The 13,131-nt window shown below is 42.3% G+C and overlaps 1 protein-coding gene across 1 annotated transcript in view; it reads left to right on the plus strand.

Moving 5' to 3' along the window:
- Positions 1 to 1,062: 1,062 nt before the first annotated feature.
- The window catches only part of LOC118386290 (leucine-rich repeat and calponin homology domain-containing protein 1-like), a 97,927-nt gene continuing 85,858 nt past the window's right edge, over positions 1,063 to 13,131 (plus strand). The window contains exon 1 of the mRNA XM_052521796.1: positions 1,063 to 1,386. Within this exon, the coding sequence (XP_052377756.1) occupies positions 1,170 to 1,386 (217 nt within the window). The 5' untranslated portion in view covers positions 1,063 to 1,169. The remainder of the gene's footprint in view (positions 1,387 to 13,131) is intronic.

Below are 13,131 nucleotides of genomic sequence, written 5' to 3' on the forward strand. Positions count from 1 at the left end.
GGGAGGTATGATACTAAAAAAAGTAGCATTTTATTTTTCTTGTACTCATGTTCTGCTAATAGTAAAATCTGAAGTGAGGGCATGAAAGTGACAAAAAAGTGACATGAAGATATGGACTGACTTTTCAGGCGCTGAAAATAAATAGTAATACTGTCATGAATATTGGGAATAGCAGAATTATAGGCTATTTGTTGTGCTGGGTTCATTTGAAATAGAATCCAATAGGCTTTTACCTGTTCCAGATGGCACCAGAGATGATACATGTATCATAGTCTGACACTCCATCTCACTCACTCTTTTCTTTCTGTTTCTGTATGTATCTGAAGGCATCTCTCATTCTCTACCTCGCTGTCTCTCTTTCACTCTCTCTCTCTCTCTCTATATATATATATATATATATATATATATATGTGTGTGTGTGCAGCCTCCATAGTGCGATCAGTGATCAGCAAACAGCATATCTGCTGATGCAAGGTTATTCAAGCGGTCGACTCAGCATTCTCATTGGCAGTGAGCCCCCCCCCCCTCCCTCTCTCACTCAATTCAATGGGCTTTATTGGCATGGGAAACATATGTTTACATCGCCAAAGCCAAGTGGAATATGTAATAAACAAAAGTTAACAAACCATTCAAAATTAACAGTAAACATTACTCTCTCTCTCTCTCTCTCTCTCTCTAGCAACAGGCTAGACTACTCATTTGTAGACCCATTGAACTCTAGGAATTATCATGCAAGATATGATATGAAAAGTATGATAAATGTTTTTCTGTAATTGAGTTAGAAGTTGTTATTGCCGGCTTGTTAATCATTCAAAATCCATAGCCCCTGTGACTGCATTCCCAATATCTGTTTTGTGTCACTCAGTTTATATGAACTACATATATATTACAGATGTAGCCTACGGTACAGTCATACAAGTAGCTCTAGGTCTTGAAGGGAAACTATGTCAGTTTTATGTAGGTCTATAGTCAGCAGGGGTCGCAAAATCCTAATCTACCAGTATACCGTTGGCCTGGCTACAGTTCATTGTAGTACGGTGAATTGCGCAGCCGCATGGGAGCGGAGGCAGTCAAAGAGGAAATTCGCGCACCGTTGAAGTCTCTCCCGTAGTTTGTGCCTGGATACAATCGTCGTAGAGCATTTAATTTGCAATAAAGGTGAGGCGAATATGGCGACGTTGGGACCAGACCCTCGTCCACATTCCCAGCTCGCATCTACCTCTATACAAAGTAACATTAGCGGCAATAACGTGCCAACTAACCGTGGCTTGGAAAGAGCGTTGGAAGAAGGAGCGAACTCCGGGTTTTTTAACCTTAGCGCCAGGAAACTCAAAGAATTCCCTGGGACAGCATCTAACTTTGATTTATCAGATACAGTGGAAGCAGGTAAGAATAGAAAACACTGTATAATTTTTCGGAATCTCTTCCGCTCCTGCGCCCAGGGTTCCCGACAAAGTGCATGGATTTGGGAAATGAGGTATTGAGAGGAATGGTGTTGTATTCTGTATAAGCGAAGATAACTTGCTGTGTGAAGTTTGTTCGAATTAACAATATGTTTCCATTCCATTCCTCAAAAATGAACATGATTGAGCATTTTATAGACAGACAATGGACATGCTGTGCCTGGCGCACGACTAAGCGTTCCCCTCTAGATGCGAAGAATAAGCTTTGGGCCAGATGTTCAGTATTGTGCGTAGAGGCAACTACACAATGGGGCATTATAGATAGCTTGGGCATACCGTTCCAACTATAGGCTACCTCTGACTGTATGTTAATTACAAACAATAACTGAACATCACGCTGTGTAATTGTGTCCAAAAGATGACGTGGAAATCCCCATATTATTTCCCAGAACCATACAATCCTGTTTTCGGTTTCACACTGACTGCAGCCTATGCAGGACCTAGGGCGAAATTATGGTGTAGATATTGCGGAGGATGAACAGTAGATGGAGGTCCGGGGAGCTTTATTTTTTTTGTAAACTTTTTTATATTGGAGGGGTATTTAGAAAACACAGGATAAGGTATAAGTTCAATGTCACAAAAAAATATTTATGTTAGGAATTTTCTTTCTTCTTTTTGGGGAAATAACTAACGTCCTGCTTTTTAACACATTTTGCCATGGGGCAGATAGAACATTTGCAGTTTTATAATGCTATTCTTAACATTTTGTCATGAGTCTGAAAGAACATTTAGCAGTTTTAAAGCGAATTTCATGCAACTCTACACAGTTTGTCATGGGGCAGAGAGAAAAATGTGCTGTTTTATAGCTCATCTCATACTATATTTCATATTTTTCAATGAGGATGCGAGAACGTTTCGCTGTGTTATGGCTCATTTCCTGCTCCTTTACACATTTTGCCATGAGGTTGAGAGAACAATTTGTTGTATTAAAGTAACTTTCCAGGGAAAATGTCACATTTAAAAGTTCTGTTAACTCATACCCAAATAATGTTGTTGAATCATCCTATACTCGTATTCGTGGCCAAAGCATAAATTGGAGAAAACGCTTTAAAAACCCCACCTCAAACTTGTATCTTAAACAGACTGTTTAAAAAATGCTTGCTATTTCCTCAAAGAGGGAGCTGGCCAATCAGTGGTCTACTCACATTAATATTTTTAATGACCTGTATACACCCACACCATTCTAATGTTGGGTATGCCCACAACATTCCAACAAAGAAAATCTGCCTCTAACTATACTTAATAACCCTTTTTTGGAAATAAAACTATTTCACTCATATTATAATGAATTATAGTTCATATTCCATAGAAATCTGGAAAAACTGGATAGTCACTTTAAAGGTTGACTTCGTGTAAAGCCACAAAAATCACTATTTAAACTGTATAACTGATCAATGCACCTTCATACCAGGTTATTTAATGTATTTATTTTTACAACCAAATCTATTTAAAAAAATGTAAATGGCATGCTATATGCCTAGTTAAATAAAGGTAAAAACAACAACAACAACATAAAAAGCAAGTTATTGAAGGGTCGAGACAACTTTATTATGATTTCACGTTTCAGAGAAACTTACACCAAACAGCAAATCACTTCGTCATCCTCGATGTGTACAGTAGTATGGGGACCCCGAAAACAAACATGAACAAAGGCTCCAAAAACACCCAAATACATCCTTTTAGAAACGGCACAGCTCGCAGTATAGTGATGTACATGTTTATATGTTGTACACATGAAATTGTGTAATTCTGAACTTCTGCAGCGTTATATTCAATTTTGTTGCGACTCGAGCGATACCTCTGTCTATTTGACAGATAACTGCCAAAATAAAGGAAACGCATGAGTAAATGAGGGATACAAAGTAGAGGTTGACACGGGAACACACTGCCTTCATTCCCCAAATCTCGTAATGTGGTTATCAGCTGTGTACAGGTAACTGTCTCCTAAACGCTGAGCAGCAGCCACAGAGCAGTTGCTATGGCTACTCACACGCGAGTGGCTGTATCGCGTTAGTGGAAACCAAGACTGATCTCAACGTCAATCTTTGACTAGCAGAAGTTACTTTTCGTAGCAGGTTAGGAGAATTGACGTGGAAGGTTAGGATAATTAGGTTAAGGTTAGGAATAGAGTTAGCTAAAATTGTCCCTAATGCGGCTACAACAAGGTATGCCCTGAGAACAGTCTTCGTTTCCACTAATGTGATGCTGTTGCAGAGCGGGGACAGACAGACATGCAGCTAGGAGGGAGTTAATTCAGGGACAGAGTTATTTTTATTGGGATGGGACAGGAAAGTTCCGGGGTTACAGAACGGTTGCGGGATCAGGACAGTACGGGTAAAATAATTGACAGGAATGAATAGTAACTCCTGTGTCGACCTTTAATACAAAGTATATTGAAAGCATGGGGTGCTTCCACACTTCTAGAATCTATGCCAACACGCATTGAAGCTGTTCTGATGGCTCCCGGTGGCTCAACTCTCTATTAAAGACATTATAGTGTGTTGGTGTTTCCTTTATTTTGGCAGTTACCTGTAGCAGCAGGCTGCACAGTAAACAGAACCGCTCGAGAATGCTCGAGTCGCGTAAAAGGAAATATATAATTAGCATAAAGAATAAGAACTGTTTTTGGACATTCTTGTTCATGTTTGTTCAGTTTCTCTAAAACATGTGAAATCACAAAAAAATTGTTTGGACCCTTCTACAACATGGCCATTTACATCAAAATAGAGATTTGGTTGTAACATTTCTCCTTTAAAGCTAATTTCCTGCAATTCTACACATTCGGCCATTGCTTATGACGTGTTCATATGCTATCTGGGGGGCCGACCTCCAGTGGGCCCCCAACTCCCCCCAGAAATTATTGGGCGGATGTGCCCCCCCCCATCCCCGTGACAATTTCGCCTATGTCCTGGACAGTAACGTTTGCATTGTGTCAACCAACAGTCACACTATGAACTTCATTATTTTGTACTCTAGATTGGTTGGGCCATGCATGACTGAGCACTACAGCAATTCACCATTGACCTGTGAGCCATGTCAGTAGGCTATAGCCTAATAAGGTGTGTCAATGAGTTTGACAGTAATTCCCTGTCTTTGTGTGACTACCCTGTCTGTATGTTTTTAGGACTGCACACATTAGACAGTAACTGCTTTATGTGATGCACATCACTGTAGAATAGAGAAACTGGATTGTAAAATAAATCATTGCATTAGGCCTAAAGAGTGCCTGGGTTTGCAAGCAGTAGGTGGGGACTTCCAGTCCATTGTACACATTCTGCATTTATGATACTAAATTACAGTTGGCAACATTCCATCATCCTTGTCCCCACAGACACACACCAGAGGCAACAAACAGGCCCTTAGCTACCCTTCTGTCGTCAATCAATCAATCAGAAGGAGTGTTTCTTTATATGCACCGCACCACTATAACCAAGTCTGAGGAAGGGATAAGGCTACCTATAAGTGACAGGCTACACTGAAGACTGGTCGAGGAAGTATCAAATCCAAAGTGTGCTTTGTTATTTTGCATGGGAAATCCCTTGATTGCGGTTGCCCCTTTAACTATGATGACATCATGAATCGTCTGTAATATTGTACCTAGAGAATAAGTCACTACAGGATAGCACTGTCAGGTATCAAAAGTATACACACTCACACAGTTGTTCTTACTAAACTTAGGAAACTGCGCTTGGGACCTCTCCTATCTGCCTAAAACCAAAGGATTACATCTACACGGTTCCTACATGTTAGTACCTGTGTACAGAATGATGCTGGTATGCAACACCACATTATGTGGCCTGAATCTGATGTAGGTGCCCTTTTAACCCGATGCCCTCATTTCCCTGGCATTGAGTTCCACTCTGACTGAGATTGATCTGTGGCCCTGGTCGACTGCCACAGCAGGGGGGCCAGAGGACTGCTAGCTATAACTAGAGGTGACAATTGCTCTACTACTGTCTGACTGGGTTCACACACTGATAACATTACTCACAGTTAACAAACACACACCAGGGCTGTGAATTGCCAGGGACCTCACAATACGATATTATCATGATGTTTAGGTACCGACACAATATGCATTGCGATTCTTACGATTCTATGTGTATTGCGATTCAATGTTCCAAACATATTGCTCACCATGTTTACTCATAGCTTTGATCAGTCATGTAAACAAAAGTGCTGTAAACAAATTGGCTCCCTGTTTAAAAAGAAGATGGAGAACAAGCTACACGTAGGAAAAAGGAAAAATACTGGAGTTTTGTTGCAGGTATAGCCAACTAGTGCAAAAATACTGGAGTTTTGTTGCAGGTATAGCCAACTAGTGCAAAAATACGTCAAAACGATACTATATATTGTCATAAATAATACCCTGATATGTAACTGTGAAGGTTTTTCCCTTACACACACAGCTATTGACCCTACTGCTCTGTCCACTCACTGCAAACTTCACTCACAGTTAACACACACAGACAAGCACTGGGCCACACAAGGTGCTTACAGTTGAATTGAGCGAACATTGGAACAGTAGGCTAGTATCTTCACCCAAACTCGTCTGTTAGGTTTGGTCACTCACTCTGTTGTTTATAGATATAATATTAACGGGTAACGTCAACATTGTTGGGTATATCAACATTGTGAAGTTGCACTGGGATGAAGGAGATTACTATATTTGGATAAAAAAATATAGTTTCTCTCAAATTAGCTTAAGGTAGTTGCCTTCAAACTGTTTAACTGTGTGTATGAGTGTGTGTAGACAGCTGGATATCTTCCTTACTCTTTGATGTTATGAGGGTCCTAAAAGTGTTTAGCCTTAAAAGGTCCTATGGGTCGAATCAGATAGCCGAAAGTAGAGGAGGACACTTCAGCAACATTACCGTTCTGCCTTCAGGACCTCAGAGCTCAACTCACTCAGACCAGAGGAGCCCCTTTTAGGCTGTCTCTAGAAATAGCCTGATTGATTTCATAATGATTCCCAGGGGAGGTTTTTGAGGAAATGGGAACCATACAGAAATGTAAGAAAGTCATCCTCTTCAGCTAGTGATGAATGTTGCCTGAATGTTTTGGTGGTGTTATGCATCTGATGGTAGCATTTTTCTCCTTGGTTATTTATGTTTCAGATTGTAATAGTCAGTTCTAGTGGTTTTATTGGCCTGTTCTGAGGCATGGGCAAGAAACAAAACTGCACTGCAGCCTCCTTTTCTATTCTAAACAGCAGAGAAGGGCATTTTTGGCATTGTTTCAAGGCATCCATACACATTCTGTAACTACATCATATAGCCAGACTCTCCCTCAGTGTGTGTGTGTGTGTGTGTGTGTGTGTGTGTGTGTGTGTCTGTGTGTGTGTGTGTGTGTGTGTGTGTGTGAGATAAGTGGAGGCTCCTCAGAGGAGGAAGGGCAGGACCATAGTGATATTTTTTTTTAAATAGTGAAACATTATAAAAATGTTGATTTGAAATCTATACAAAATATAATCATGTCACCAAATTATTGATTAAAACATCACGCTTTGCAATGAAGGTCTACAGCACTCTGTAGGGTAGCAATAGTACTGAAAGCATAAGCTACAGCTAGCTAGCACTTCAGTGAATAAAATGTGGTGTGTAGTTGACTCAAAGAGAGAGAAAGACAATATTTGAACAGTTTTTAACAAAAACATTTCTTCAAAAATGAAGGAGAAGCATGAGAGACAGGGAGAGTTAGCGATGTTTGGCCTACTCAAACACCCAGCTCAAACAGAGAGGGAAGCTATGTTAGCTAGCTGGCTATGGCTATCCAAAATTGGAGCTCTTCCAAGTCAAGGTAAGCTTTTGGTTTTATTAATTTATTACCACCGGGGACGCCGGTGTAACTGCTAAAGTGCTTGCTCTGCTGACTGTACTCTACTGCATGATTGTAGCGGGTTCACTAATGTGCTAGTTCTATTAGCTATGTTTACTATGACTTTAGATAATATGGTGACAATGATGTAGGCTGTGTGTAGCGGTTAGCGGTTATAATATGAAGGCTTGGCTTGGAAAGTATTTTTACCTTGTCACAGACAGCGGATGTGTTGTTAACTGAAGTCCACAAGCGAAGGGAAACGGTGAGAGAGGAGGAGAGCGAGTAGATGTCGGGAAGGAATTACAAGGGGCAAAGTGATCATGTGGCTGCTATGAAAGTGAAATGTGTTTGCGTGTGATCAGGTGTGTATAAATTCAGCCAATTCTGTTGAAAACAGTTTCTTAAACCGTAGCAAATGGAACGAAACAGGTATAAACATACCTGCATTTGTCCAATAGAAACTCTTGTTTGCACTGTTGGACTAATGAGTACACCCTAGACTAGCTATAGATGCAGGCAAGAGTGTGCAAGGCGGTAATTGAATGTGTTACTGTCACCTTGATTACAAAACATTCTCTCAACCTATGCACCTACGTTGTAAACTTTCATTCATAGGCTAGGTGATGGGTATAGGGAAATTCAAGTATCATGTAGTAGCCTATGTTACATTGAGCTGGGTGAATGGAATATAAATGACAGTCATCCAATATACTGTAACAGAAATAAGGCCATACTCATAAAATACATTTGCGTACTCCCTCATCTTAAACGATACCGACCGCCACTGGTGATGTGCTGTGATGTCAGAGATCCGGTTCCCTAGTTCCTAAAGAGCCACCTTCCTCCCAGTGTGTGTGATCCTATGTCTACGACCCTCATTCCCAGACCAGACCCACCACTGTTCTTTCCCTGCCAGGATCTACTCTTGTACCTACTTCAATATCTCTCCCTGTCCCCTCCCTGGGATGTCCTGTGCACGCACACGCACACGCACACGCACACACACACACACACACAGTGTTGGAGGGAAAGTCTGCCCTGTATGTGTACGGACCACACCTGAGAAGTGTCAAAAACCACAGCGAGAACTGTCATAATCCACAGCTCAAAAATCTTCTCTCCCCCTCTCTCTGTTCCTCTTTCTCTGCGTCTATTTCTCTCACTCACTCACACACACACACACACACACACACACACACACACACACACACACACACACACACACACACACACACACACACACACACACACACACACACACACACACACACACACACACACACACACACACACACACACACACACACACACACACACACACACACACACACACGTTTGTTTTACTATACTATTTGTGGCGACCAAGCAATTGATTCCCCTTCAAAATCCAATCTACCCTAAACCTAATCCTAACCTTTACCCCAAATCAAATCAAATGTTATTTGTCACATGCTTGGTAAACAACAGGTGTAGACTAACAGTGAAATGCTTACCTTCAGGCCTTTCCCAACAATGCAGAGAGAAAAATATAAAAATAATATAAAGATAATAACACAAGGAATAAATACACAATGAGAAACCATACCATGGCTATATACATGGAGTACCAGCACTGAGTTGATGTGCAGGGTTACGAGGTAATTGAGGTAGATATGTACATATAGGTAGGGATAAAGTGACTAGGGAACAGGATAGATAATAAGCAGTAGCAGCAGCGTATGTGATGAGTCAAAAGAGATGGTGCAAAGAGGGGTCAACGCAGATAGTCCTCCAGGTAGGTATTTGGTTAACTATTTAGCAGTCTTATGGCTTGGGGGTAGAAGCTATTCAGGGTCCTGTTGGTTCCAGACTTGGTGCATCGGTACCACTTACCACGAGGCGGCCCGTCAGGAAGTCCAGGATCCAGTTGTAGAGGTGGGAGGTGTTCAGTCCCCGGGTCCTGAGCTTGGAGGGCAATATGGTTTTGAACACTAAGCTGTAGTCAATGCACAACTTTCTCACATAGGTGTTCCTCTTATCCAGGTGGAAGAGGGCAGTGTGGAGTGCAATGGAGATTGCATTTTCTGTGGATCTGTTGGGGTGGTATGCGAATTGGAGTGGGTCCAGTGTGTCTAGGACGATGGTGTTGATGTGAGCCATGACCAGCCTTTCAAAGTATTTCATGTTTACAGATGTGAGTGCTACGTGGCGATAGTTATTTAGACAGGTTACCTTGGTGTTCTTGGGCACAGGGTCTGCTTGAAACCTGTAGGCATTACAGATAGGGTCAGGGAGAGGTTAAAAATGTTAGTGAAGACACTTGCCAGCTGATCAGTGCGTGAGTACACATCTTGGTAATCCATCTGGCCCCGGGGCCTTGTGAATGTTAACCTGTTTAAAGGTCTTGCTCACATCGGCCAAAGAGAGTGAGATCACACAGTCGTCCGGAATAGCTGGTGCTCTCATGCATGGTTCAGTGTTTCTTGCCTCAAACCGAGCATAAAAAGCATTTAGCTCGTCTGGTAGGCTCGTGTCACTGGGCAGCTCGCGGCTGTGTTTACGTTTTTGTAATCCGTGATAGTTTGCAAGCCCTGCCACATCTGACGAACATCAGAGCTGGCGCAGTAGGATTTGATCTTAGTCCTGTATTGCCTGTTTGATGGCTCGTTGAAGGTCTTAGCGGGATTTCTTATAAGCGTCTGGATTAGGTTCCCGCTCCTTGAAAGCATCAGCTCCAGTCTTTAGCTCAGTGCGGATGTTGCCTGTAATCCATGGCTTCTGGTTGGGATATGCACTGTACGTATGGTCACACTGGGGACGACGTTGTCGATGCACTTATTAATGAACTCAGTGACTGATGTGGGGAAACTCCTCAATATTATCAGATGACTCCCAGAACATATTTAAATCTGTCCTAGCTTAAGAGTCCAGTAGCTAAACAGTCCAGTTAGCTTAACCCTTACCTTAACTCCTAAACCTAACCATCATTCTAACCCCTAAGTCTAAAATAGCCTTTTTCCTGTGGAGACAGGCGAAATGTTCCGCTAATTTTCATTTTACTATCCTTGTGAGTACGGACAAAGATAGGAAAACCAGAAACACACACACTCACCACCTCTATCACTAGTCTCCATCTTTCCATTTCTCTTTCCAATTCTGACTCTGTCTCACTCTCACACACATAATCCATGTTAAATCCTATCCTGGTGAGGATAATATGAATCTTAGACAGACATCATCGCCTCCACTAGCTTCAAAGGTTCACTGTGTATCTTGTGTGTAGCCTTAGCATGTCTTTTTCTCTCTCTCTCAAACACACACATCCCCCGCCTCCCTCATTCTAGAATCTAATCATAACAGCTCCCTATGTCTCTAGCTCCCGTATAGATCTCAGACAAGACACCTTGGGCTAGCTCACGCAACGGTAACCGTGGTGATGGGATAAACACCCAACGGCGGGTGCTATGGTGGAGGATAGTATAGGTAGTGGGGATTGGAGATAATGAGCTAATGGATTGTTGGAGCTTTTCATGGCCCTCTTCAGAGGAGGTGTCGCCCTGATAGACCAGGCCAGAGACAAGCCAGTTCAGCAAGAGATTGGGTTACTACATCATGACTCGTTAAATTAGGATTTACTGTGGAGAGATGCAGGGTATAAACTCTATTAGGTCAGTAAAGTTATTTGAATTGAAAGGAATGCAATTGAATTACATTTAATCATCTTCAACCTAACCACTAAAGCATGAAACCCACAAAAATCTCACTATCTATAGACTGCCGATAAGATTGGTCAGATATATTTAGCAGATGTTATTGCGGGTGTAGCCAAATGCTTGTGTTTCTAGCTCCAACAGTGCAGTAGTATCTAACAAGTCACAACAATACACACACATCTAAAGGTAAAAGAATAGAATTAAGAAATGTATGAATATTAGGACGAGCAATGTCGGAGTGGCATTGACTAAAATAAAGTCGAATAGAATACAGTATATACATATGAAATTAGTAAAGCAGTATGTAAGCAATATTAAAGTGACCAGTGATTCCATGTCTATGTATATAGGGCAGCAGCCTCTAAGGTACAGGATTGAGTAACCAGATGGTAGCTGGCTATAGTAGGTGGCTATTTAACAGTCTGACGGCCTTGAGATAGAAGCTGTTTTTCAGTCTCTCGGTCCCAGCTATGATGTACCTGTACTGACCTAGCCTTCTGGATGGTAGCGGGTGAGCAGGCCGTGGCTCGGGTGGTTGCTGTCCTTGATGATGTTTTTGGCCCTCCCGTGACATTGGGTGTTGTAGGTGTCCTGGAGGGATTGGAGATAATGCATTGTTAACGAAGCTTTTCATAACCCTGTTCAGAGGTGTCGCCCCTTAATCACAGTGGGAGGCCGTTCCTTCTCTTCCTAGAACAAAAGCGGTACCTGCTGCATGCCAACCCGTTAGCGACAAACATACCAATTCTACTGGTAGAATCACAATACTCGTCAGTGGCCAACAACTTGACTTTTAGCCAATCAGAGAGCACAAGCCCCCATGTGGAGTAGCCAATGAAAAAAAAGAAACAAGAGCATTTTCTTTGTACATCCCTTGATGAGCCAGTCACACTTCATATACAATGAAGGCTATGAGATGGTAGCTAGCTAAATAAGTGCATAGATGCAATGCACACAACACAAAATACTTCCACCAAGCTAGCTAACCACTGTAGCTAGTATTGACATTATAATTAAATCACAATGGATTAGCTAGTTTCCATGAAACAGCTGCCTGTGTTAGCTGCCGTGTTAGTGCAGTAAAATCAAATCAAATGTATTTATAAAGCTCTTCTTACATCAACTGATGTCACAAAGTGCTGTACAGAAACCCTAAACAGCAAGCAATGCAGCTGTAGAAGCACGGTGGCTAGGAAAAAATCCCTAGAAAGGCCAGAACCTAGGAAGAAACCTAGAGAGGAACCAGGCTATGAGGGGTGGCCAGTCCTCTTCTGGCTGTGCCGGGTGGGGATTATAACAGAACATGGCCAAGATGTTCAAATGTTCATAGATGATCAGCATGGTCAAATAATGATAATCACAGTGGTTGTAGAGGGTGCAAGAGGTCAGCACCTCAGGAGTAAATGTCAGTTGGCTTTTCATAACCGATCATTCAGAGTATCTCTACCACTCCTGCTGTCTCTAGAGAGTTGAAAACAGCAGGTTTGGGACAGTTAGCACATCCGGTGAACATGTCAGGGTTCCATACCCACTAGCAGAACAGTTGAAACTGGAGCAGCAGCATGACCAGGTAGACTGGCTAGCTAAGGACACTGGGTTGTGACGTGGTGGAGATCTTCATGGGCTATACTCTGCATTGTCTCAGGATGGTAAATTGGTGGTTGAAGATATCACTCTAGTCGTGTGGGGGCTGTGCTTTGGCAAAGTAGGTGGGGTTATATCCTGCCTACTTGGCCCTGTCCGGGGGTATCGTCGGACGGGGCCACAGTGTCTCCCGACCCCTCCTGTCTCAGCCTCCAGTATTTATGCTGCAATAGTTGATGTGTCGGGGGGCTAGGGTCAGTGCTAAATAGCGAATATGCTAACGATAGCTAGCTAGGTAAACATTTCCATGTCATTTAGAAGACTCTCTTATCCAGAGCAACTTATAGTAGTGAGTGGAAACATTTTCATATTGGTCTCCCATGGGAATCAAACAAACAACCCTGGCGATGCATGCGCCATGCTCTACCAACTGAGCCACACGGGACCATTTGGCTATGGACTGGCACTGGCAGTATGGGATTATGGAGAGTGAATTAAATAGTTTCTTCGTCATCTTTCTAGGTAGTTTTCTAGCTGTGGCCATCTCGCTAGTATCAACAAGGGCTTTCTAC

Source organism: Oncorhynchus keta, chromosome 7, assembly GCF_023373465.1.
Source record: "Oncorhynchus keta strain PuntledgeMale-10-30-2019 chromosome 7, Oket_V2, whole genome shotgun sequence".
Classification (NCBI taxonomy): domain Eukaryota; kingdom Metazoa; phylum Chordata; class Actinopteri; order Salmoniformes; family Salmonidae; genus Oncorhynchus; species Oncorhynchus keta.